General features: G+C 49.4%; 1 protein-coding gene across 4 annotated transcripts in view; it reads left to right on the forward strand.

Annotated features, from left to right (window-relative positions):
• CBX5 (chromobox 5) overlaps positions 1–20267 on the forward strand; it is a 72561-nt gene extending 52294 nt beyond the window's left edge. For all 4 annotated transcript variants that reach the window (XM_074979554.1, XM_074979550.1, XM_074979551.1 and 1 more), the window contains 2 exons: positions 2832–2929; positions 11470–20267. In XM_074979554.1, coding sequence (XP_074835655.1) covers positions 2832–2929; positions 11470–11620 — 249 coding nt within the window. In that variant the 3' untranslated portion in view covers positions 11621–20267. The remainder of the gene's footprint in view (positions 1–2831; positions 2930–11469) is intronic.
• The last annotated feature ends 6908 nt before the right edge of the window (positions 20268–27175 follow it).

Raw genomic sequence — 27175 nt, forward strand, 5'->3', positions numbered from 1 at the left:
TATCCAGAAGGTTACCCAAAGTGTGTAGGAATTAGTTTTATAACCCATTATGCATCCTATTTAAAGTTTTGGAGCTGAAATTGTCCAGCAGTAAAATGAACAGTTTGATTTCTGCTGCTTAGCTGGAGCATCTTCTCTGCTTATCCCACTGTTTTAGCTTGGCACCATTACCCATGGAGATGATGCAAATATCAGCACATACTGGTATGCCTCGTAAAAATCCATGCCATTCTTGCATGCACCAGTGTTTTCCATGGTGATTGCCAGGTATCTGAAGCTGGAATCTCCCCTGCTGTGTTGTTGTCAGCCACAATAGTCTGTGAATTACATGTTGATTAGAGGGAAAAACGAATAGCAAGTATTTCTTAATCATTGTTAAGTAGGAACATTGTGTTGAAACGTGGAATTTTTTTTTTTTTTTTTAAAGGGGGGTGGGTGGGAGGGAAGTAGTTTGAGATGATGCACTTGTCCCTGAGTCCCCTGGTGAATTTCTGTAGTTTAATCGCACTTTCTGAAAAACATGTTTTTCCTCCCCTTTCTTGTGTAAAGACAAAAGGAGAAGCTGGATAATTATACCAGAAATAGGCAAACTGATGATATGCAAAGTGTTGTCAAATGCACAAAAATACTCCTGGGAAAAACTTTTTCCATCTAATCTCTCAGTGATGATGATCTCAGTTGTTGCATGTAACAATAATAGAGCTGCTATTTAAAACAGAAATGTTGTTTTTAAGCTGTGTTGCTTATGCTATGTGGTGTCTGGTATGGCATCTGCAGTAAAACATACTTGAGTTACCCATCTTTGGCTACGTCTACACGTGCACGCTACATCGAAGTAGCTTATTTCAATATAGCGACATCGAAATAGTCTATTTCGATGAATAACGTCTACACGTCCTCCAGGGCTGGCAACGTCGACGTTCAACTTCGACGTTGGGCAGCACCACATCGAAATAGGCGCTGCGAGGGATCGTCTACACGCCACAGTAGCACACATCGAAATAAGGGTGCCAGGAACAGCTGCAGACAGGGTCACAGGGCGGACTCAACAGCAAGCCGCTCCCTTAAAGGGCCCCTCCCAGACACAGTTGCACTAAACAACACAAGATCCACAGAGCCGACAACTGGTTGCAGACCCTGTGCATGCAGCATGGATCCCCAGCTGCAGCAGCAGCAGGCAGAAGCCCTGGGCTAAGGGCTGCTGCCCACGGTGACCATAGAGCCCCGCGGGGGCTGGAGAGAGAGCGTCTCTCAACCCCTCAGCTGATGGCCACCATGGCGGACCCCGCTATTTCGAGGTTGCGGGACGCGGATTGTCTACACGTGCCCTACTTCGACGTTCAACTTTGAAGTAGGGCGCTATTCCCATCCCCTCATGGGGTTAGCGACTTCGACGTCTCGCCGCCTAACGTCGATTTCGACTTCGAAATAGCGCCTAACACGTGTAGCCATGACAGGCGCTGTTTCGAAGTTGGCGCTGCTACTTTGAAGTAGCGTACACGTGTAGACATGGCCTTTGCTGCTCCACATCTCAGCCAGATCTGAGCTGTCATTTTTAAGAATTCCCTGTCTTACCCAAATGTACCACAGAATGTTTAGATTTAGACTTTAAGAAACTGCTCTGCTGAGAACTCCTGATTGTAGTTTAACGTATTTTTGAATGCGACCAGCTCCTGTTTAAGCACCTGAATGAAGTGGAGGGACTTTCAAAGCACCTAGCTCCAATTGTTCTCAAAGCAAGTTGTTTAGGTGCTGAGTTCTTTTGAAAATTAGGCCCCTACTCTGTCGTACTGCAGCTGAAGACAGGGAGGAGAACGATCCACAAAATTATCATTCAGATCCCAAACTGAGGCTTATACTTTTGCTTTAGATCTATTTCTAACGTAAAAATTAAATGCCAGTTGTCTCCAAATTGCAGTGCAGATTGTGATGCAGTAGTTCAAGGTTTTTTGTGTTTTATTCATTTACTGAATCTCAAAATTGATGCTGTGTCAGTGGATCTCCCAGTCACTAGTGAAGTAGCCAAATTTTGCAGGGTTCTGTATTCTCTCCTCACCCTCAGAATGTTTCTACGTTTAACAAATGTTTTTTGTGCCTCCATAGCTGAGCCGGCTGCCCTTTGTTTGCCTCGTGGTCTGCATAGCAGCATCTGTTGTATGTGAAGCATGGCAAGCAGCAAACATGCATATTTGAGAATACTGTGTGCTGCTGCAATGAAAGAGAGAGACCATTCCCCAAACATTATGCTGGTGGTGTCTAAAAACTGCCAGGCCACTTGACAGCCATCACATAGTATGTGTCACCCCCACCTCTTCTCTCTACTCGCAAGCCGCATCTCACTAAAATATGCACCATGTCCCTTGTTATCCATCTCAGGCTAGAGACCACTTGGACAGAATTAAGCTCTGCTCTTCCTTTGGTGTAGATTGTAGCCTTGAGAAGATAACATCAGGGCAGACAGAGCTATACCTTTTCTGGGGAGAGCAGCCTTTGATCTCTGAGAATGTCTGTTATTAATCCAGCATCTCTTGTCAGCTGTAAATTTAATCTGAAATAGGGGCTTGGCTTTATGGATTTCCTTGTTTCCCCCTCTCTCCATGTGCATTCTTATTGACTATATTGATTCAGGAATTACAGATTCCAAACAATAACTTGGAAAAGTTAAGGAGCCTGATCACCTGTTTGTAACCCCACCATATTTCTACATGTCAGTGGGTTGCTGGTGCCCTTTTAAGCCTGCTTCATTCTAAATTGTCAGGATGTAAAGAGACGACCAAAGAGAATATTAAGTGTTATAATTTTTTTTTTTCAATCCGTTCTGTCCTTGCCAGAGCAACGATATCGCCAGGGGCTTTGAAAGAGGATTAGAGCCAGAAAAGATCATCGGTGCCACAGACTCTTGTGGAGATTTAATGTTCTTAATGAAATGGTAAGTCTGGGGTGTCATCTCCCCATTTTTCAGATTAGTAGCTTGGTTGGTTTTCTGTTCTATGCTCCCTTCTAACACACCCAGGAAAGGAGAAGTCCCAGATGAGAGTCACCATAATAAACAGGAGTAGGGCAGTTAGGCAGCTCCAGTTTCTTTTGTGTGGCTTCATTCTCTCATTCAGGCTTGCCACTCTTGCGTTAGGTTTTACTTCTGCTGTGGCACTGACCTGGTGTTCACTGGTTTGGTGGCTCACTCGCTCCCTGTCCTGGAACACAACTGAGTTCGGCTGCCCACTGGAACAAGCAATTAGGTAGTTTCCAGCTCTGTCGTCTCCCTCCCCTGCCGCTCCCCAGTGACAGAACACAGGAAATTCTTTGAAAAGAGCATTTGGCTCCGTTGGTTCCTTTTCCTTTTCTCAGCCGGGTTGGCGTTTTTCTGGGCCCCTTGTTGTACAGCAGGCAGGCGGTGGCCCCTCCCCCAGCCTCTGCAAAGACAGAGAGCCAGGAGCTTCATGCGCAGCAATCCTGCTTCTTTGCTAGGCTGGGGAAGGCTGCAGCTCTGTTCTGCCTGCCTGGTTCAGTTCCCAGCCCTTGTGGCCCCTGTCCTCATTGGCGGAGTCCAGCACAGAGTGAGCCCTGACTCTGCTTTAGCTTCGCTGATGGAACAAAGCAGGGCAGAAACAGATTTCCTCACTTTCCTCATATCAGCAGGTGGAGACTCTTGTTCTTCCCACCGTGACTGTGTTTAGTTTTCGTAGCGAAAGCCTGTTCCACAGGTCTTGGGATCCTCTGCCCTCACTGAGCACCAAACCTAAACACTGTAAGGACAATGGGGGTTGTTCTTATTATTCTGAATGTAAAGATCTAAGCTTATTCAGAGTGAGCACACTTCTATGGTGTAAGCTGCAGATTCCCGTGCTATAATGAAGACATTTTTTAAGGCAGCATCTTGGTCATTTTGTCAGGCTTTTGCAGATGCTGCAATTGAGAAGTGAAGGCAGCATCTGCTGAGACCTCTGGTCCTGTGATAGTGTCTTTGCAAATGGAAAGCAAAAGTTTTTCCTCTAACACGCACTCTGAGCTCAGCTGTTGGATTCTGCTGCTCTGATTCCTGCACTGGGGGTTTGAACAGGACAGTGCAAGTGATGAGTTCACTTTGACTGTTCAGTCTTGTTCTAATTCACCACATTTTGGGTCAGTTCAGTAGAAGAGTCCAATGCTGTGTTCTGCAGACTGATTTAATTGGGTAATTTCATAATTAAGTAGGCTTACAGGTTTGAATGCCTTCTATTTAAGAGAGCCGTGAGTCACCTGATACGGTGATTGACAGGTGTCATCCTGCTGCCTCAGTTGCACAGCATAGATTACACCTCGTGTAGGAATGGTGAAACTCAGGGAAGAAATTGTACTTAAAAATATCTTACATTAGTGGACTGTGTTTATGGCACCGGGGTGGAAACTGCAAGTAATCTCAATAAGCTGATGGCAGCAAAATCTTGGTAGATGAGGGAGGCAGATAGTAGTATATAGCTCCTTGGTGAGGGGTGGATACTAAACTAATATTGTTTTTAGCATTGCTGTAGTGGAGAAAATGACACTGTTTGGGATAGGAGGTGTTTGCTATAATCCAGTACATGAATTGTGTTTTTTCTGGCAGTCTTGCTGGGGCAACTGATGTTCAGTTCAAGTAGTGTCCGTATGGGTGATCCACCGTAGTTGTGCTTGTATTCCTGCACTGCTGATTGGAGAACTTCAGTAGGAGTGCCCATAAGAGCCAAACAGACGCTGCCTGTCCTCATGCTGTGCTACCTGTCCAGTGAGTGTGGGCGGGCTAGCCCCCCCTCAGTTCCTTTGCAGCTATCCCTGGCTATAGGCAGCACTGTTTACAGTCCATTAGGACAATTACTTCTTAGTTATTTTTTTTTCTCTTTTCTTTTTTTTTCCCCCCTTCAAAAAAATAGTTTTAAAAAGACTCCCAATTTCTTTTCCTGCTATTTCATTGGAAATTCCCCCCCACCAAGGGGGTGTACCTGACTCACTAGGCTTCAAGAATGCCTGTCTTGCAAAGAGGCAGTCCCTATTGCAGACAAGCACTCTGAGTGCATTTGCTGCCTTGGGGAAAGCGATACCCCACAAAACAGTTGTCTTTTGCCACCCATGTTTTCGAAGGATAGAGAGCTCGGTCAGGTTATCTTCATGGAGGTAGCTCTCCAGATCTGCACCAGAAGTCATCTGTGTCCACAGCCCTTAGCATCTACAGACTGTGGGTCAAAGAAGCAAGCTGCTGACCCTTCTCAGAAATCCTAACTCTTGAACATATAGCCCCACTTTTGAGCCCTCTGGTTGCACCTTATGGCCTCGATGACCTTGGCCATGGATCCTCTCGAAGAAATCGTGAAGGAACAGGAGAATGGTGTTGAGGAATAAGTGATCTTGAGACCCATTTCCTCCTCCTCCTCCTCCTTGGATGAGGCTCTAGTGCCTCTCCTACTTTCTCTGGGGGACAACTTTTGCATCTTCTAGAACCTAGCAAAGAGAGCGGTGGATGCTTTTTCCAAATGCCACTAGAAGAGAACAAGGACACGTGCTATTATTAGCAAGGCCTTGGCAGACCTCTCAAGAACCATCAGGTCAACCCAACCATTGATGGCACCAACCTGGAAGTAAGAGGGCAAAGAAAATTGTTCTGTTAAGGGAGATTCAATTCCTCCTCTTCCGCCGTCCCTTCACCTCCATTGTGGTGGACACTGATAACTTCCAGAGCTGTCTACACTAGATGTAGGACTGGTAGGGATTAGAAGAAGGGCCTGATTCTGTGGGGGCTTGGAAGCATTGAACTTTTTGGGGAGGAAGTGGTACTGATCAGTTACCAAAGGTGAAATATGATTATGTAAACCATTCAAACATGGAGTGATTTTTGTTGAACGGCTGCCCGAGTCACATCATGACCAATTTAAGGCCATCCTTCAGGAAGAACTGCTAGTAACAGTCTGCGTTACCATTATAAATTATCTGTCCTTGATCTAACTGATGCGGAGTCCAGAACTGTCTCCACAGCAGCGGTGGTGTGGCATGCATCTTGGCTCCATGTATCAGCTTCCCAAAGACGGTGCAGTCAGCTGTTGAGTATCTTCCCTTTTAGGGCACTACGCTCTTCATGGAAAAGACCAATGCTTCCCTTCATGCTCTGAAAGATTCTTGGGCCACCCACCACTCGCTTGGCATTTATATGCCCAGACAGAAGAGGAAATTTAGTCTGCGGACCCAGCGTAAGTCTTGTACATCGTGATACCTGGCTGAACGTTACTGTGAGCCACAGAGAAAGAGAACTAAATTTTCAGCGCACAAACCATCTGACCTGCTATCTTCCTTGTCTAGGTACCAACTTTGACTGGTTGCGCAGCTGATGGACCATTTCCCCCCAACTGCTACTGCTAGCCACCCATTTGGCCACCGGTTCTCAGCATTCCACATAGCATGGATTAATAATTCTCAGTGGATGCTCTATCCATTGCATCTGACGAAGTGGGTCTTTGCCCACAAAAGCTTATCCTCCAAAATATCTGTTAGTCCATAAGGTGCCACTGGACTTCTTGTTGTTCTATCCATTTTACATCTCTACTCCCTCCACAACTTCCTTCCAAGCCCTTTTCAGGGGCCCAAGAACATGTTTATTGCAGCAAAAGAGATCACGTGCTCCAGCTCAGAGTTATAGAGCTAACACCTGTACATCTGTGAGGCAAAGGGTTCTTCTGCCTTATTCTGTAATACCCAAGAGGAAGGGGAGTTGGAGACCCATGAACTCCTCAGTGTTCTCATCAAGTTTGTGAAGGCTCAGAAATTCAGGTTGGTCACTTTAGCTGCTGTCATTCTAGCGTTGGAACAGGAACGCTGTTATTTGGCCCTTGAACTTCAGGCGGTCTATTTTTCCATGTCTCGGTCCTGCTGACTCAGATGATTACTCAGATTCACTGTAGCACAAGACCAGTACCAATACAGAGTACTCCCCTTTGGACAATCAATGGCCCCACAGTTATTTTCCAAGATTTTCTCAGTACTGGCTGCTCATTTATGCTCCCAAGGGATCATGATTTGCCTTTGTGGGGATGATTGCCTCTTCAGAGCCCTCTCCCTGCACAAGTCTCATTGACCCACCATAGCTTCAATGCACATGTTTACAGAACTGGGCCTAAAGATTGGTTCCCAGAAATCACTCTCACTGCAATGCAGTACCTGGCATTCATAGGTCCCAACCTCAACTCTTTGCAGGCCCGATCTCTCCTAACTCAACACAGATTCCTCTCTTTAATCATGCTCCTGGAGACTGTTCAAAAGAGCCCACAAATATCAGCCAGAATCTGCCTCCCAGCTCCTGGGGCATGTGGCAGAGGTATAATGGTAATACTACACACCAGATTTCATGTGCAGTGCCTCTGGAGGTGGTCCTGCTTGGTTTGCAGACCAGACTGGGACAGAATAGACAGACCCTGTCACTACTCACTAGGGTCAACATCTCCGTGGGCTGGAAGGTCCCAGCCAACATTTGCAAAGGGATCCCCTATTTGGCAAACACTGTCCCTCAAACCTCCTCTTCCTGGAGCATGGATGTACCTATAGCATAGTTTGGGGGTTCTCTACCTCAGGGCATGGCTTCTTGGGTCAAACACCTAGAAAGCTCTTACTTGAATGATGTGCAGGAGGTGGCATTATGAAGTAGATACTTACCTGCAAAAATGGTCCAGTACTGCCAAACTAATCACCCCAACATCCAAAGGTTCTTCCACACAGTTTAGACTGTGTTCTGGCCCTAAAAGATTGGTGCTATCTCTGAGTCCTCCTAACAGCCTTTCACCATCCAATAGAAGGATACTCAGTGCTGTCATATGCAAGCTCCAAAAGGATCCTCCGGTTATAGGAAACTTCTTCCTACTCTCACATGGGACATAAATCTGCCGCTAAAAGGGCTGACTAGGCTTTCCTTCAAACCCATGGCCACCTTTTTGCTTGTGTACCTCTCAGTGGAAATCGCTTTCTTGATAGCTACTACCATGGTCAGGAGAATAGGCAAAATAGTGACTTTGTTGGCACATCCCCACTTCATGGTATTCTTTGGGACAAGGTTATACTCAGGCCAGCTTTTCCTCTTTGTTGTGGGAAAATCCCGGGACTCACCAATATCAGCTCAAAGACACTCCAGGTGGATCTCAAACTGCACCAGACAATGACCAAGTTTGCACTACAGCCTACGCGACCAAGTTTGCACTACAGCCTACGCTAGCAAGTTCTTCCAAAAGATTTGTTGAAAGAAGGGACTCTTTCAAAATATCCAGCAGAGCGTCTACATACACTAAGCATTCTTTCAAAATTAAATCAAAAGAACGTGGTGCTCCTTTTGAAAGTGCTCTTCCACTCCCATTTCAGGAAGAGCATCTTTTGAAAGCTTCTTTCGAAAGAAAACGTGTGTCCGTGCTCTGCGGTCCTTTTTTTGATCTCTGGCCCATTCTCTGGAAAGAATGGGGGCTGTGTGGACACTCTCTTTTGATCTTTATTGTGCGTGGACACTCTTTTGAGAGAACCTCTTTCAGAAGAGATTTTCCAGAAGGACTTCTGTCACATGATCGCTGTAGTGTAGACATAGCCTATGACGCCTCTAGAGACTCCTCATACGTACTCCTGAAGGTCGATCTCCTTAGTTGTTGTCTTTGCCAAGAATGTCCCTGCAGAGCAGCAACATGGGCATTAAGTCCACAGAACATTATACAATCATTGGGGACCTGCCTCCGAGGTTACTTTCAGCTTCACAGTGCTGTCGTCTCTCAGCCTTCATCTACACAGCAGCGTTATTTTGAAATAATCCTTTCAAGAAGAGGTATTCTGAAATAGCTTATTTTGAAATAACACAGTGGCCGTGTCTACACTAGCCCCAAACTTTGAAATGGCCATTCAAATGGCCATTTCGAAGTTTACTAATGAAGCGCTGAAATGCATATTCAGCGCCTCATTAGCATGCGGGCGGCCGCAGTGCTTCAAAATTGACGCGGCTCGTCCCGATGGGGCTCCTTTTCAAAAGGACCCCGCCTACTTCGAAGTCCCCTTATTCCCATCTGCTCACAGGATTAAGGGGACTTCGAAGTAGGCGGGGTCCTTTCGGAAAGGAGCCCCATTGGGACGAGCCGCATGGCGGCGAGCCACATCAATTTCGAAGTGCTGTGGCCGCCCGCATGCTAATGAGGCGCTGAACATGTATTTCAGTGCTTCATTAGTAAACTTCGAAATGGCCATTTACATGGCCATTTCGAAGTTTGGGCTAGTGTAGACATAGCCAGTGATGCACAGGAATGCATTTCGAAATAGCCTGTCTAGGCACACAGTGCCTATTTTGAAATGGCGCCATTGAATGCCATTATGGCTGCTTTTGAAATAGTGTTATTCCAAGTCTTAATAGGACCAATTTTGAAAATGCTGTTATCTCAAAATAATTTTGCTGTGTGGGCATAGCCTAACTGAACTTCCAGCCCTCCTAACGGGGTAGTGCTCCAGAGTCACCTGTAGAGAAGCACCCATAGGAACACAACTTGAAGGAGATGTTACTCACCTTCTGCAGTAATGATAGTTATTCAAGATATGTCCCCCATGGGTGCTCCGTAACCCTCCCTTCCTCCCCACCCCCTACTTCAGGGACCTTGTCCATGACTGAAGTAGGAAAGGAACTGAGGGTGGGTTAGCCTGCCCATGTTGACATGCCATAAAAAGAAGAGCACCTGTGTGGGCTCAACAGACAGTGCTACCAGAGTTCTCCAATCAACAGCACATGGACACAAGCTCACCTACATTGGAGCAGTCATAAGGAGATACTTCTCAAAGAATGTTACTGCGCAAGGCAAGTAACTTATTTTATGTTCATGGTGAGCACACGATTTGATAGGAAACATTTGTCACTTCTTGCCTTACATGCATGGGTATCATTTCATTGGGCTGTTCCACCCCAGAGACAGCTGCAGTGTGCTGCATAAAAGCTAGAAATTGAAAGGACACTGTAAGGATCCCCAAGTTACTGCAGATCTGTGGAGAGTTCCTGAAAATGCTCTTACTCACTAATTGCTAGTAGGAGTGGGAGTCAGTGTTTAGTCTCATGCTGCAATGCTTTTTGTGAATGATAAGCATTCTGTCGAAACAAAAGCTGCTTAATAGTCTGTCACTGATATCTGACAACAGTTGTTATGGGCTGCATTCCCAGTGCTGTGTGCTTTCCAGGCACCATCCAAAACTAATCTGCACCCAAGAATTTAGGAGACCTGGGTTCAGTTATTGGTACAGCCACAGACTTCCTGTGAGTCTTCAGGCAAGTAATTTAGGTCTTGTCTATGCTACGTGGAAGATTGACCTGGTCAAGGTTGATTTTTCCGGAGTTTGATTTTGTGCATCTGGTAAAGATGTGCAAAATGAATTTGTCTGAAATCGGCAGTCAATCCCTGTACTCCTCACTGTTGCGAGGAGTAAAGGAGGCTGACAGGAGAAAAGATGCTGTCAGCTTTCCTTAGTGAAGACAGGTAATTCGATTTCCGACATGCAGTTCTAGCTCTGGCAATTGCATAGCTAGAATTGACATACCTGAAATGGACTTATTCCCTGGTGTAGGCCTTGCCTTAGCGTCTCTAGCCCTCAGACTTCCATCTGGGAAATGAGGAGGATGCTTCCTTTCCTCATGAGGAAGCCGTGGAGGTCAAGCTTGTTAATGGCTGGCTAAGGGATTGGGGTGGGAAGGGCCAGGCATGTACATAGAGACAGACACATGCTGGTGTGTGTGTGTGTGTGAGAGAGAGAGAGAGAGAGAGAGCGCGAGAGAGCGAGAGAGAGAGAGCGCATAGTTTTATAGCTCTATTTTACAGTAGAACCTCAGAGTTACAAACTGACCAGTAGCCACACATCTCCTTTGGAACCGAAAGGACACAGTCCGGCAGCAGCAGACACAGAAAATACAAACGAATGCGGTATGGTCCCATGTTAAATATAAATTTCTAAAATAAAAGGAAAGTTTCAAAAAAGATTTGACGAGGTAAGGCATCCTCCTGTGGGAGGTTAAAAGCATCGTATGTCTTATGCCCAGTAAAGTTTCAAAGCTGCATTAAGTCAGTGTTCAGCTGTAAACTTTTGGAAGATTTGCTCAGAATTAGTGTGTGTAACTCTGAGGTTCTAATGCAGTGGTGTCCAAAAGTAATTGATGGGATCGCTACGGGCTGCCCTCTGCCCCGAGATTACTAGCTGGAGCTGCACTGCCGTGCAAGCACCCTGCAGCTGGAGCCCACAGCTCGGAGCTGCCTCTGCTGCTGCCACCATGTGCTTGTCCCACCACGTGGGTGGGACACGTGCATGGAGTGGCAGGAGGGGTGTCCCATGTGTGGCTCTCCCGAGCTGCATTCAGCACATGTGGCAAACAGGGAGCATATTGGACACCACAGTTGTAATGTAGTGTTGAAAGCTGGCCACTAGGAGCCCAGAGCTAACAAGGATAGTAATGCTCCTCTCTCTTTGACTCTTCAGGAAAGACACGGATGAAGCAGACCTGGTGCTAGCAAAGGAAGCCAATGTGAAATGCCCGCAGATTGTGATAGCGTTTTATGAGGAGAGACTGACCTGGCACGCGTATCCAGAAGACACGGAAAACAAAGAGAGAGAAGCAGCAAAAAGCTAAAGCGCCAGCCTGGGTCATCCTTAGCTGTACATACACATCCACCTGACCTGACCACATCCATTGAAATGTGCTTATTACTGTGCTCCCAGGAGAAACCTGTTATTGGTTCAGTCATAACATGAATGATTTGCTTTATGTTCAGCTTCATCCTAGTGAAACCCACGAGATTTATGTGCTGTGTGTTCTCTCTTCTCCCCCTCCCCCTCCAGAAAACGGTTTTAATGTCTCATGTCTTCTTAGCACCGCCCAGGTTTTTTAGAGTTGTTGGCTCCCTTTGGCTCAGTCCCTTTTTGCCGCTTTCAGTGCTGAGTGACAGCGATGCTGCTTCTAAGCAGAACTAGGTGAGGTTGGCTGGGAAAAGGGAGCGGTCTGCATTTGGGAATCCCTTCCATTCCTCCTGCCTAGTGCTATACAGGACAAGGTCCATGGCCTTGGGGGGGGTTGGGTCTGTGTGTTGGTCCATAACTGGCAAAGTCTTGATGGGACAGTGTCTCAGAGGACTCCAGTTGTCTTGGGTCATGATATCTTCCAGCCTATCTCACGCCTAGGATGGCTTCCAGCTGAGCTGTGTTTCCCTTGCAAGCCTAGTCTGCATTAGTATTAGTTCCCAGATGCAGAACAAACGTCCTTCCTCTGGGAAGAGGCTAACACGTGGGAGGTAAGGCAAGCAAAGCCTTCTTAACTTTAAAAGCAGTTGTTCATCCCCTGTTGGATGTAGGTGGAGGCCTGCCATTGCTTTTGTACAATCTTACACTTTGTATGCATGGATTTGCTTCTCATTTGAGCTGTGGTTTTCTGAAAGTGCGAGCACCTCAGCTGGCCTGGTTTTATGCCTAGGCACCTGATCCATTTCTGTCACTGACTGTTGCTTCAAAAGCAATACGTTATGTTACTAAAGTGGCTTCCCCTTTGAGGACCTCTTCTTCTCTCCTCCCACGATCCTTCTCGGGAACATGGACAGCTGATCTGGTCTGATGTGCACAGCACTTCTCCTTGGAACAGGTGCCCCAAGCTCTAGGACCTGTCAGTGGCACAGAGAAGGCTCTGCTGCTTCCCAGGAGGAGGAGTGTTCGTTCTGTAGGGCCTAGCTATCTGGGACAGTTGCTGTGCTGCCCAAGAGAGCTGGCAGCACAGTTAAGCAAGATGGTGCAAAACTGAGCTACTGTATCATTAGGCACTGCTTTCAGGGGTTCCTTTTCCTTTCCATCCCTGAGTATTAACAGAGAGGTAACCATGTTAGTTTGTATTCTTACTAAACAGCAGTCATAGCACTTCTGGGTTTGTCCCACGAAAGCTCATCACCTAATCATTTTGTTAGTCTTTAAAGTACTACATGACTCCTGTTTTGTTTTATCCCTGAGAATGGTAAGGCTGGAGTGGAGTACTCACCCAGGACTGGTTATCTGATCTGCTCCTTCTTATCCCAGCACAGCCTCTTTTTGCTTTCTAGCATCCCGTATGCTCTTCATGCTGATCCTACATCTGTGCAGTTTAGCTGGACTTCAGCTCTCTGGCCTGTGGTGGTCTCCTTGCCCGAAGGACCTGAGGGATGTCTTGGCATCCTCTCACTTTTCTCCTGGCTCTCTTCCCCGTTTTGTTGCAAACAGTCTCCTCCTTGTTGACTAGAAGTAATCAAATTATAGTGTTGCAATATCAGCGTTCATTTCTGGCAGGCTCATTCTCCATGCAAAACTCCTGAAAGAATGAGAGCTTGGAAAGGCTTACTGCATGACGTGGTGACTGGCAGTTGAACAAATTGGAAAGGGGTTGCAGTTTTATTCTCGGGAATGAAAATGCCATTGTTGCATCTGCACTCTCTTCAACCAAAGGCCTGGTCCTGTTCTTGTTCATGTCCCCTCATTCCTACCTTTGTGCTACTGTGATTCTCTAGAGCAGTGTTGGGCCATGTCTGCAGACTGGGCACAGAGGGAGTTATATCAATGGGGACTGACTCCCTTTTTGCTCCTGGGATTCTTGTTCTGTGTCACGGACACAAAGAGTTTTCCTTGTTCTGCTTTTCTAAAGCACATGACACAGTTTGTTCTCAGGCTCCTTTTCTCTGTTCTTGGCACAAGCCTGTTCATCATTAAGTTCACACTGCTGGATGAATTCTGCTTGCAAACAGTTCAGGGGCCAGGAGGGAAAGGGAGGGAATCCAGGTACCTTAGAAATCGATGGTAGAGCTCTCACTGACTCTGGTGGGGCCAGGATTTCACTCTCCCTAACATGACTTCTAATTGAGCACATATCAATAAGTGGCTTTCCCGCTTCACTGACGCACCTGCCATTGTCTTCTGTGCCTTTTGGAGGTGTGTGGAGGCAGAGTTAGCATGGCTGGTGCTTAGAGCAGTACACTCAGTAGCTCTTTACTTCTGGAATTTCTATTGGCAGGACGAGTGTTGAAAGCAATTTGAAATATTTAAAAAAAAAAAAAAATCTGCCTTTTGAGCCACACTGCCAAACAGGTTAGCCAAGCTGCAGCTGCCGGCACGTGGGGTAGAAATGTTGAAGTGCCTAATGCTGAATGCTTTTTTTAATAGGTGCTGGGACCCTTCCAGGGTCTGTTTAGCAGCATTCCTTGTAAGCTGACTTATCATTAAACGCCTGTGGTGTTCCAGCATCCTGCCCCAGTAACCGTGGGGTTTGCACAGGTACCTCTGTCTCACACCAGCACAATCCCTGGACAGGGGGTATATTTTTCTGGGGTTCTGAGATTTTAAAATTTGGTTTGAGTGACTTTGGGCTAGTCAGAGCTCACAGAGCCAGGGCCCAGCATATGGTGATCTTCTTTAGGGAGGAGTTTGGGGAGCCCCCATCATTCTGATTTGTGTAGGATTAGGGCTGAGCCTGACATATCTGTTTGGATTGACGTTGGATAGCATGGGCTCATTGCTGTGTAGCATGTTGTCAGATGTTGATGCTAATACGTGAATTGTTCTAGGATGTAGTTGCTACAGTAGGTAGTGGCAGCAGCTGGCTGCCTTCTGACTGCATTATCTTAAGGACTTCCTCACCCATAATGCAGAGGGAGCGGGGGTTACTGAAGGAAATTTTTACAGGGCTGGATGCAAGAGCATAGCCTGGCTGCAGCCTGTGCCACTTTGGTGCACTGATTTTCAGGTATTAACTCACCTCTGGGAAAAGCTGCTGGCATGTCAACCTACGGCTGTCTCTTCTGCTGGTCCCCGTTCCCTCATCATCACGTGTTCCGTCCTTTCCCACAGTTTCAGCAGACAGACTTGCTGCTGTTTATCCCTGCCTCTGTGTTAATTTCCTTTCTCTGAAGGCCGACAACCTTCAACCTTCCTCTGGTTTGCTGGAATCATGATTTTTGCGAGCTCTGGAATCTTTCCCTCGCTTCACATGCCCAACCTCCAAACCACTGCATCAAACACATGGGGATCAAGGCAGCTGCTCTACAGCAGTGCTTTTCAATCATGGTACTTGTACCTGTGGGGATGTGCAGAGGTCTTTCAGGGGATGTGTCAGCTGGATATTTGCTTAGTTTTATAAAAAGTACTAGCAAAATCAGTAAAACTAAGATCTCATGTAGGGAACGACTTTGTTTTGTTCTGCTGTATGTAGTGCATTGCTGTTTCTCAGCGTGGGGGTGGCAGGATGGGTTATAGTGGGTTGCAAGTGCAGGGATAGCACGCGATGTTCCTGCTAATCTTTCAAATCCATGTGTAGATTTTTTCCATCCAGGTGTGGAATAAATTTTTGTGCATTGAGGCATGTGCAGCTGTGTACCACCAATAGAAACACAAATCTAGCTGTGGGCACTCTGCTAATAAGCGGGTCAGCATTTAAATCTCTCCGAGTGGCGCCACAGGTGCACAGCTTACAGGGAACACTGGTGGTGAAAACTAAGGTACATGCTGAAAGCAGACCCTTGAAATGGGTACCGTAGTCTGCAGAGGTTGAGTCTCACTGCAGGAGTGGCAGGTCAGGATGGATTAATGCGCTTTTTGTGCCTCTCTGCTGCAGATCAGAGTGGATAAGCGTGTGGCAGTAGATAAACATGCTGGCGGTCCCTGAGCCAGTGTGAAATGCTCTAGAGCAGAGTCTGATGCCAGCACGCACAGGGCAGTCACCTTCAGCTGGAGAAAGGCCCCATCCTCCCTCCCAGAACATCTTGGGTCTCTTGAAAGTGAATCGAAGCAAAATCCGTCAACTGTGGTGTGACTGGAGCTGGTTGCAAATATTTCCTGTGAGCTTATTGGACTCTCATTTTAGTTGTGCTGCATGTTCTAATAGAAGCAGCAAAATGGTTCTGGATAAAAAGCCTGATGCGAGTTCAGCTTAGAGCCATCTAGCTCAGCAGGCTTCCTCCGTCAGGTCAGCACTCAAGTCTTGAGGGAAGCTCTTATGTCTCCTCCTTTCCAGCCTGAATTACTCCCCTTTGGGAGATGCAAAATGGTTCTTCAGTTGCCTCAGCGTTCCAAGTGGCTTTTTGACAGAGTGATAGATTGTACTGGTTGCAGCCTCTGACAATGCAGTATGTGGTGTCCCTTCCTGCCAGCGCAGCTCTGAACCAGCCTGTAAGCTTGTGTGCCTGACGGATGCTGCCTGTCGAGCCTACCCCAGATCCCTCCTCAGTCACTCCCTTTTAACCGCTTGTGAATGCTCAGCCTTGCTGTTTGTTTTTATGTCTGAGGAGAGGCAGCTTCTCTGCAGCTGGCCAGCCACCTTCTCGTCCGGCTCGGTTTTGTTTTGCTGATTTCCAGTATCCGTATTGCTCAGAAAGTTAGATGCTGCAGCTGTTGTGGGAAGAAGTGGGGTGGGGAAAGAAGAGATGTCAGAATTGTGAGCGTGTGGGGGAGGGGAGGGTTACCAAGTCTTGTGACCGAAACCAAATACTAAATAGTAGGCTGAAAAGCTCTCCCAGGCATTGCTTATTTTTTGTCCCAGTCTACGTGTCTTGTTCTGAGCAGTAACCTGGTCCTAATCTTCTTCCGGTTCATTCGGGGTAGGAGGTTAAGTGCCAAACTAAGTTCCTGGAATGGCACATACCATCCGAAAGAGAAGCTGTTGTCCTTGTGGCTGTCAGGAACCAAGCCCCAGCCCTTTTTCCTTGGCCCTGTTTATCACAAACAGGCCTCACAAATTGAGTTCCTTACTCAAAACAGCTTTGTCTTTGTGAACCAGCTGCCCGTAACAGTACGTTTCAAACTGATCTCATCCAACCAGTGTGAACGGGTGTGTGGATGCATATTTAGACTGTTAAGAATTGGGTTAAGCCAAGCAGAAATAATTGCTCGCACAGGCATTCAAACTGCTTCTGCATCAGTTCATGTAGACGAGTTCTGTGTGGCTTTCTACAAGACGTTAGGGGTGAGGAGAGAGATTGGGTTGGGAGCCTGCAGCTCTCAGACCATAGTTATCTCCCCCATCTATCTGTTACTCTAGCCTTCCTTGGCAGTCTAAGGTAGAACAGGGATTAATTGCTGCTAATGGGGCTCCTTCGGATCAGATCTTAATAGGCAGCTGCCTGCTGGTGGAAAGCACTGGGCCATCAGGCGAAAAGAACTGTGGCGACTCCTTAGACATCTGTGATGTAAACAATTACACACCATCTGCGGGGGCATTTTTACAGGCTCTTTTCCTCTCTGCACAGTCCTGCTTGTTGCTTCTCTCTCTCTGGCTACGTTTATACTGGAGCGATCTGACAATAGAAGTTATTGTCAGAAGATATCTTCTGGCAAAATTTCTGTCGACAGATCACAGCCAGACTGCAAAGCAGATCAAAAAAGCCAACCACTCTATCAACAGAGCGGCTGGACTGTCCAGCCACTCTCTCAACAAAACAGCCAACGGGAAGTATAGCAGACAGGGCTGCCCAGTGTCCCACAAGCCCTGTCTGTCAACAGCAGGCCCCCCGGAACGTCCACACTGGCTTTAAGTCAGCATCGATCTGTTGAGAAAAAGCTTTTCCGCATCATAGGGGAATGGCAGAAAGCTGTTGATGAAAGTACTGCGTTCTGTTGATTTACTGTCGACAGAACGCCTTGGGAAAGTGGACGCGCCCCGAGTTTGTCGACAAAACTCTAATGTAGAGGTAGCCCCACTGGGAGCTGCTCTTGTTTTCTCCCCACAGGTCATTGTCAGGAGTTAAGCCCAGACTGAGGCCCAAAAAATGCGGTTTCTGTTGTTTGCCTCCCATTGGCCCATGGTCTCTGTTTCCTCCCTGTGTGTGCCATGTTTGGGCTGAGGGGGTAGGTGCTAGGACTGGAATCCTCTTGGTGCATCATAGTTGTTGAGTTGAAGTTTGATGCGAGCTAGGCTGCTGGTCCAAGCGACTGCCCAGCCATTTTGGCACTTGGCTGGAAGTGTGTGTCGGGACAGGGAACCAGGCTCATTTTCAAACACAAAGCGGGGTCAGCTCCGACTGGGACGGGGCTGGTGTGTAGTGTGGGAAAGGAGAAATGAAAAGCATTTCATCTCTGATCCTAAATCCCCTCCTCCTTCCATTTGTGGTGTTCAGAGACTCAAGCCTGTCCCAAGGTAAAGGAGTGAACCTCTAAAGTGTTTCCCAAAGTGTCGTAGGTGTACCACTGGAGGTGCTCCAAAAGGATTTCAAGGGGTACCCAGCAGAAAATAATTGACTAAAAATCCGGAGATAAACACTGGGACGACACTGGGAGAGAGCATACGCTGATGAGGCCGAAGTCCCGAAAGGGGTACTCAGATGTTTTAAGTTTGGAAAGCACTGCTCTAGAGTGAGAACCTCTCAAAAGAGGACTGGCTGGGGTGGGCATCGCCATCACAGGAAGGAAGCTGCCAAAACCCAGGCTGAAGCTCCTGCCCTCCGGGCACTGCTGTCACTGAACAAAGACCCACATTCAAACACCAGGCAGGTGGGGCTGCAGGAAACCTGGTTTTCAAGGAATGGGACAGGCCACAGCTGCTGCACCTGTTGAAAGATGGGGTTTGGAGGGGAGCTCAGACTAGGGCAGGGCAGTGGCTTGTCTCTCCCCATGAGGAATACAGAGAATGCAGGAGAGTTGGGGCAGGGGCAGTGAAGTGCTTTTCTGATCCTCTTTAATCCCTTGTAAAAGGCTGTAACCCAGTGCTGTCAAGGCAGCTTGAATTCCCTGTGCCAACTGAATGATCCTCAGCCCTACTGCCCTGGGTAAGGCCCCTGACACTTCCATATCCACACTCCCTGTCATGGAAATCTGTCTCCATTCCTCCATCCTTCCCTCGAGTTGCTGTTCCTGGTGGTGGTGGTGGTGGTGTTTTTTCATGGCAAAACAGAACGCTAACATTTTGTCAAACTTCTTTTGTTGTTGTTACATAGAAGGGATGGGGGGAGGGGGGTCATTCTGAGATATGGGCGTGGTCTCTGGCCAGCTTTGTAACTAGTGTGTTTTTTAAAAAATTTCTTTTATATACTGAGCACTTCTGTGTGGATGCTTTATAGGCTGAGTCAGTTCTCAAAGCCAGTTGCCAACACTTTTTCAAGTCTTGTGCTAAAGGTTGGATCCGGCCTGTGTTTAAAGGCTGGCACTGATTAACTGGTCTGTCTTCTCTTGCTGTTACTTGGAGACTGGCACTTTCAAGGGAAGAGGGGACATGAATTTTTAATTAAACCCATGAAGTTTTGTCACTGGATGTTCTTATTTTATCTGGGATTACATCTGAACCCTCTGTAGGTTGGTGCGTGATTGTTGTCCTCCTTTTATACAGTGGGCTCCCCTCTCCCTCCCTCTGATTAGTAGTCCATGGGTGAGGCCTGATTTGCTAATGTTCACACTTCTGATCGCACACACACAGGCATAACAAAGCCTTCCTTCAAACTAGTGGCGATTTTACTAGCGCAGTAATCTTGTAACATACCTGCCTCCTCTTGTACCAGCACAGAGTCCATGCCCTTACAAGTGGGAATCAGTCCCTGGCAAAACACAGGGCTGTTTTCTACTCTCAATACCAGCAGGTTAGGCCCTCTTGTTATATTTGGGGGCATTTTTCCTTCCCTGCCAGTCTGAGCTTTTAGGGGTTTAGCTGCCACATTTTGATGACTTTCCCCCATCCCTTTTTAAAAAAAGTACATCTCTGACAAAATGACTCTTCTCCTAAAGAGCTGAGAAGTCCTTGCTCAGCTGGCCACGTCATTTCAAGGTCTGACACTTTCGTGCCCAAACTTATTTAACAGTGTTACTTTAAACTGAGCCCAGCCCTCTTTCCCACCAGCTGTCCAGTCACTGCTTGGCGTGAGTAAGGGCTGCAAAGTCCGGCACGTTTGGATGAGGCTTGGTAGGACCCGGGGCTGCTCTCTCCTTGTGCCAGGTGGTATTTGTTTCTTTGCTGTGTCACCACTGTTGCCCAGGCAGCAGCTGGCACAGTGCTGTTGGTGTGGGGGCCGTGGGCAGCAGGCAAACCCCTCTCCTTGTTGGAAGTGACTTGCCAAGAAAGAGCCGTGTCTGTCCGAGTTGGCGTGCGGCTCATGGCCCTCTTTTGTGGTGTTCGGTAGCGTAGCCTGTCTCGCCGCTAATGTATATGTTACACTTTTTTTAAATGGTGATGTTTTTAATATAGGGATTTTTTTCCTGTCATGAGACTGACATGTTACAAAGGTCCCCTGTCCCCTGCCCCTTCGCACTCTTTCATACTCTTGTATTGGTTCTAATAAATGGTTACTTTTCAGTACAGGATCCTGTGTGGTTTTTCCTTCCCTGCTCCTGTGTCTGTGATAGGTACAACTGTCCTGCATAGATCTGTCCACTCTTGGTATTTTGCTCAGACACATCAGGCCAGTCAAGGCAGCTCGAATTCCCTGTGCCGACTCAGTAATCCCCAGGCCTTCTGTACTGGGGAAGCCCCTGACCCTTATACTCCCGCATCATGGAAAACAGCTCCTTGAAAGCACCCTAGAGTTATGCTGATTTTTAACCAGCTGAGGACATGGACCTGTATTCAGCATGTTTCTTCAGACACAGGCAAGGCTGGTGCTAAGGGCTGTGTTTCAGCCCTGCAGAGACACATCCTGCTGTCGGGATATAAGGAGCAGGCAGTTACTGGGTGAGCTGCTGCGTGCCTGGTTCCCCTCTCATGTACCTCAAACTCGTTGGGAAGGGACTGTCCCTTTGCCATGTCCTACCTGATATTATGCATGTTCAGGGGTTTCCCATAAAGATTCCTTAGGCCTCCTTCTCCTTCAATTCTGCCTAGCGGAGGGCTAGTGGATGTCACCTCCCTGGGCCTCCACCATACCTGCTTAAATGGTCACAGGTTAATGCTCCAAAATGTCAGTTGCATTGCTAGGTTCCAGAGTCACAGCAGCTGATCTACAGGACAGTCCCCTGAGAGCAGGTCAGTGCTATGCTTTTTTTTTTTTTGGAATTTGCACAGGCTGTGAAAAATCCCATGTGCCTAAGCAGTGCAGTTGTACTTGCCTGCCTGTGCAGGGCTGCTGTGCAATTACCATCTCTCAAAGGGGTGGAGTTCTCCCCTATCCACTTACAGTACCTTTTGCCAGGAGCATGGCAGCTGAGCTCATGTAAATTTGCAGTGTAGAGCTCGGCAGGAGTCCTAGGGCTTGTAGAGGACTGGGTACCCAGAGATACACACACACCTGCTAGAGCTGCAAGGAACCCCTAAATGTCATATAGTCCAGGCCCCTGCCCTCTTGGCAGGACCAAGCACCATCCCTGACACTGATTTCCCCAATTCCTAAATGGCCGCCTCAAGGATTGAGCTCACAGCCCTGCATTTAGCAGGCCAATGCTCAAACCACTGAGCTTTCTAGAAGGCGATTTCTCTGCACGTTTAAACTCCAGGTGGGCCCCAGAGGGGGCTACAGCCATCTGACACCCGCTCCGGCTCAGTCCTTTGCAAAAGCACTTGTCCCACGGCCCGCTGGCGCTAAACCTGACGCAACTCTTCCCCTCCTTGACCAGACTCCTAGATTCTAGGCAGGGAGTGGGCTCTAGAGGGGAGCCTACGGGGGGCTGGGATCCTGGGTTCTTTTTGCTGCTGTGCCTGGCTGGCCCAGGGCTCGGCTAGGAGCGCAGTGCGCTGGTAGCACTTGGGACTTTGTGAAGGTAGGTTCCACTCTGGGGAGCGAATGAAGCCGCCCACGGGATGAGGCTGCAGCTTTCATGAGTATCCTCTGCTGGAGCTACCCAGTTTCAGGGTGTTCCATGTTCCCTGATTGCTCCCAGCACCTCTGTTTCTGCCCACCCGCCCCCGATTCTCCTCGAGCCCAACCACAGAAACTGGCCTAGGCCTGGCGTCTTCAGTTTGCACTAGAACGAGTCCTGGCCCCCTCCCCTACCTGCTCTGGGCACTGGACTTTACCCCTGCTGAGCGTGGGGGAGAACGTGGGAGCCCGGCCTGGTGCATCAGCCTGCACAGCCTGGCGTGGGGCTCTAGTGGCCTTGGCCAGGACTCTGCCGTGACGCTGTGCTGCTCCCCTGCCCCCCCACGGGGCGGGCGCTGGTGGAGCCTGGCTTAGGGGAAACATGGGGCCCTGAAGGGGGCTCAGCTCCGGCGTTAGAGGGGAAGCAGGGCCAGGAGAGCGGGGGCAGCGGGTTGCAAAGCACGCGGCGGCGCTGTCTACCTTAAAGTGCAACGCCCAGGAGCCCGCACTGCCGGGTTCGATCCCCTGCTCGGGCAGAGGAAACCGGCCCAAGGGCGGGGGGTCCCCAAGCCGAGACTGCCTGGGACTTGGTCCTTTCACCTCGCCCGGCTCCGGCGGCTCCCTGAGCCTTTCCTAGGGCGACACCTGGTGGCCGAGTCGAGCCCTGCGCGGGTCTATTGTCCGCGCGGCCCTCGGGGGAAGTGGGGGGGGCGGAGCAGCGTTGTCTCCTCTGCTGTGGACTTGTGCCACGTGACTACCGCCAAAACTCTGCCTCAGTTTCCCCATTTTCAAAGTGCACTTCGGATGCTGTGAAAAAGGGGCCAAAGCGTTTATGGGGCGAGGGAGGGAGCAGGGAGCAGCCATCTGTTGGTTGAATGTAATTGTATTGGCAATTGGATGAATTTTGAAACCGTTTTATTGAACTAACACCCCCCCCCCCCACAGCACCTCCCTTTCTCTGCCACGAACAGCCCAAAGGCCTTAATCCTGCACCCTCAGACTACAGGAGGTTTTATCACTCAGTAAAATAACCACATGAAGAGAAAACAGCCACAGTTCCAGGGTAAATATGTAACAAGTGAAATACCACAAAATCACACCAGAAAACTTACAGATCAGCAGCGTGAAGAGGCCCACAGAGGTGACCATGTTAGTCTGGACCGTCATAAAACACAAAAGCAGCCTCGGAGCACTTCAGATCTTTTTGTTAGTCTTTAAAGTGCCGCAGGATTAGCAGCTGTAGGTGTGTGTCAATAATCAAACTGTGCAATAATCATGCACACATATCAGTGTATTATGTGTTAGCACAGTTTGTAATTATGGGGCATTTTAACTGTCACCTGTGCCATATTGTACATGACTTGTGCTTATTAGATTTACTGATTTTATTACAATTAAGCCATTTGCTCTGACCTTTAAGAGCTGTGCAGTCCAGGTGTTGTGGTCCCTATAATGCCCACTGGGTGGCACTTGTCACTGCTGGAGACTGAATGATGCAGCTACTGGGCAGCCTCCTGCCACAGGCCCTGTCTCTGCAGACAGACCAGCTGGGAACAAATCTCTAGTCAGACCCACCAGAGGTGAAGCTGGTTTCCCAGACTGGGAATCAAACCCAGATCACAGCAGTGGAAGGGCTGATGGCCAGCCACTAGATCACTGGGGAGGTTGTTTTGTCAAAGGCCACGTCCCTCCTGGAGAGAGGCAGCTGGGCCCTGTAGAGTGTCATAAATGGGACTGAGGGGCCCCAGCAGAGCTGGGCGTGGACAAGCCTGATGGACCAGTGGGGGAGAGAATTAGACTGGCATTGGTGCCCCTTAATCCTGACCCACAGCCCCTCACTATGCCAGCCTGGGGCTCCCCCTGAGCGAGAATCCTGGTCTGCCAGCGCCTCTCAATCCCAATCTACACCCCTGTTATCCCACTCTGGGCTCCCCCCACAGCTCTGCCAGAGCCCCTCAATCCTGACCCCATGTTGTCCCATCCCCGGGTTTCCCCCAGCTCTGCCATTGCCCACCACTCTCAACCCACAGCCCCTCACTGTGCCAGTCCCAGAACACGTCTCTCCTGTCTCCTCGCCCCACCAACATCTCTCTTCTTTTGCCTATTTCTGCCTCTTCCTCACTCTCCTTGTACCTCTCTCTGCCACTGCTGTCCCCCTCCCCCTCCCGCGCTCCCCACTGGATTATGGGAAGGAGCGCGAGGCCTCGTAAAATATTATGAAGACATCTGTAGCGCCAGGCGGGTTTATGAGACGTGACCCTCGCTGGCACGTTGTAAACCCCGCCGTGGCTCAGCCAGGGCCCCCATCTGTCTGCCGTCTGCGGCGTTGCTCCGTCTATCCCTTACCGCAGCTGGGGGCACATCAGCTGGGCCGGGGAGAACGGGCCAGCAATGCAGGCCCTGCCCCGCTCTGCTGTGCTCCTTTGCTAATCAGGAACCAAGTGCATCACTCATCACACATTTGCTATCACAGACCGTTCCCCTGCCTGGATCCATCACTAGAGCCTGTGCTAGCTGCGGCCCTGAGCTGGACTTCTCCAGGGTGGAGGTAGGGAGTTCTGGGGTATTTACCATCAGAAAATTATTGGGGCTTCTGGAGATTCTCCCCCTTCTAGGAGCAGCAAGACCCAGTCAGCTTCACATCCCGCATCCTGGCGCTGAGTGATCTGAGCCGTGGTTGGCACGCACCCGGCCTTGTCTTCTACAGCACAGACACCCTCTCCCATCCTGGCTCCGACACATTCACAGCTCGCCTCTGCGGAGGCCAGGCCAGCTCTGCCTCCATGGGCAGTAGGCTGGCATTGGAGGGGAGGCGGGCAGTGCCACGTGAGGGCTCAGCAGGGGTTGGAAGGAGACTATTGGTACCCGTGAGTGTGCATGGACTAATTGGTGAGTGTGTGCAGGGGGCAGTCTGTGTTGGTGCTCCCTGTAAGCTGAGTGCTTGGGCGGCCGCCCACGAGAGATTCAGGTTCTGCCCAGCTGATTAGCAGAGCGCCCCCAGCTGGGAGCATGCGCTTCTATGGGTGGTGCACATCTGCACACACCTCAGTGCACATAACAAAATTTATTCTGCCCATGGAGGGAACACTAGTTTCACCCAATCTTTCTGGCTGTTTGACCTGCTTTACCCTCTGCCTTCCCTAGAAAGGAACTGGGAACAGTAGCTTTGCCAACTAGTTTGCTGCACCCAGAAGAATTGAGGCCCCAATCCTGCCTGGAGTACTGGGCAATGGGTCCCAGGGACTGGCCTCACCTGGGAGTAGGATTGTGCAGTGGAGGCATGGACAGGACAGGAATTCTTTCAAGGCCAGTTACTGCTAATGAACTCTGTTACTAGAGATGTGGAAAAGCAATCAATGCACAACTTAGCTCCTGTTTCATGAGCAGGAGGGACTCCCCCACCCTGCCCACATGTGGCTGTGGCTTGTTTGTAAAGTGGGCTGGGTGTTTCCGCTGAAGGGAAGTTAGGGGAGGCCATGTCCTCCAGGGGGTGGGGAGGGGCCTGAGAACCAGGGCTCCCAGGTTCTGGGTCTGGGATGGAAGGGGGTCTACTGAGATAGAAGGTGGGAGCTGGGAGTCAGGGCTCCTGGGCTCTACCCCCTCCCAACCTATGACAGAAGTGAGTCCTCTGGCACCTTCTTTGGAAGCAGCTGGTACCAGAGACAAAGGAGTGGTGTGGACAGAGCCTGTGTCTGATCCAACTCAGCTGTACCTCCATCCTGCAGACAGGAGTGTCTCCTGCACGCTCACATGTACATGACCTGCTCTGTGCATGCTCATTGGCATGCATAGTGCTTCATGCTCATTTGCACATTGTACTGCTCCCTGCACGCTCACTCATGTAGGAACTGCTCCACACACACACACACACACACACACGTGGACTTGCTCCAGGCACACCCACTCACAGACTGGTCTTTGGACATTCACTCACACACAGCCTGTTCCAGGCACTCACACATGGATCCGCTAATCATTTTCTTCCATGTGTGGAATAAATTTTGTTAAGTGCACCAAAGCATGTGTGACTGTGCACCACCAGGAGACACACAAACTTTGCTGCATGCGCTCTGGAGGTGATTTTCAAGGTGGTCCCAGAGGCCTCTGATGAGATGTGGGCCATCCCTGGCTGGGGTGAGGTGGGGCACAACCGGGCAAGCTGTATTCCCACCCTCAACTGAGCAAAGCCCCAGAGTTGGAGCTGGACTTTCTAAAGCCCCTGAGCCAAATCTCAGACTGACTCCAGCCTCCTGGTGTGTGGCCATTTGTGGGGGACTTCATTCCAGTGAGTAACAACCCCCCAAAGATGTGGGTGGCTGCCCAGGGCTGTAGAGGATCCCGGGAGACCACACCAAAAATTCTGGGAAATTCCGGGGAGCAGTAAGCTCATGGCTTGAGGGAAGTAGGGCTGAGATGCCAGTTAGCTGTATAGGAAGCCCAGCACTGAAATTCCAAGCCCTATCGACCCCCCGCCCTCCCACCTGCAACCCCAAATCCACTGGTTTCAATGGATGGTAGGAGTTCATATGCCTTTCAGGAGCTGACACTACCCCCCATGTTTTCCCCCCAACCTGGCAACCTCCAGCACATCCCTCGCAGACCCTCTGTCCACCTCACCTCAACCCCCCCCAGCCTGCCCTGAAATGGGGCATCTTCTGGCTGGGTCCTCACAAGCATCCTTCTGCCCTGGATGCCCCAGCCCAGGCCTAAGAAGACAGGGGCTGCACCCTGTAACCGCGTGTGGAATCGCACCCCTGAGAGCGGATCTGAGCCCTTCTGACTGACAGCTCGATGGAGGCCGGGAACATGAGCACTGCTGCTTGGCACTGGTCCCAAGCCAACCACCGGCAGCCTGCGCCTGGCAGCTATCCATCCCCACGGGCACGAAACAGCCGGGCGAGTTTTTAATAAGCACTTGGTATTTAACTGGCTAAAAGGTATTAAATGTCAGAGCCACGCACGCCGGAGCCATCCTCGGCTTTATGTTCTGGGGACGCCAGCCATTAATTGCTTCTGGTTTATGTTAATTACCCCACACTGGCATGGCTCAGCTGCGGAGCCTCCCCTCCCCAGAGAAAAGCAGGTGGGGGGTTGTTTAACTGGGTGGCAGATGCTGCCTGTAGGGCTTTAGCTGGACATGGGTTCAAATCCCCTCTCGGCTACAGAATTCTGGAGTAAGTCGCTTTGATTCCAACCCACCAAGGTCTTCGATTCGCTCACTGCCCCCAGCTCTGCTGGGCCATGTGTGAACAGGCCACAGGGGAATGGAACTGCTCTTGCTCCTTGGGCTCTGCCCTGTCTCTGCAAACTACAATTGGGTCTGTGTGGTGAGAGCCGGAGGCAGGGCCCTTTTAATGACGGCTCCCACCTCCTACAGCTCCAGGAATGCCCTGGATGCTCAATGGTGCAGTACCAGGGAGGGGAGGAGCTCAGGGGTGTGGATGTTGGCCTTGTAAAGCCAGGGTTGAGAGCTC

This window comes from Carettochelys insculpta, chromosome 29 (assembly GCF_033958435.1).
Source record: "Carettochelys insculpta isolate YL-2023 chromosome 29, ASM3395843v1, whole genome shotgun sequence".
Classification (NCBI taxonomy): Eukaryota; Metazoa; Chordata; order Testudines; family Carettochelyidae; genus Carettochelys; species Carettochelys insculpta.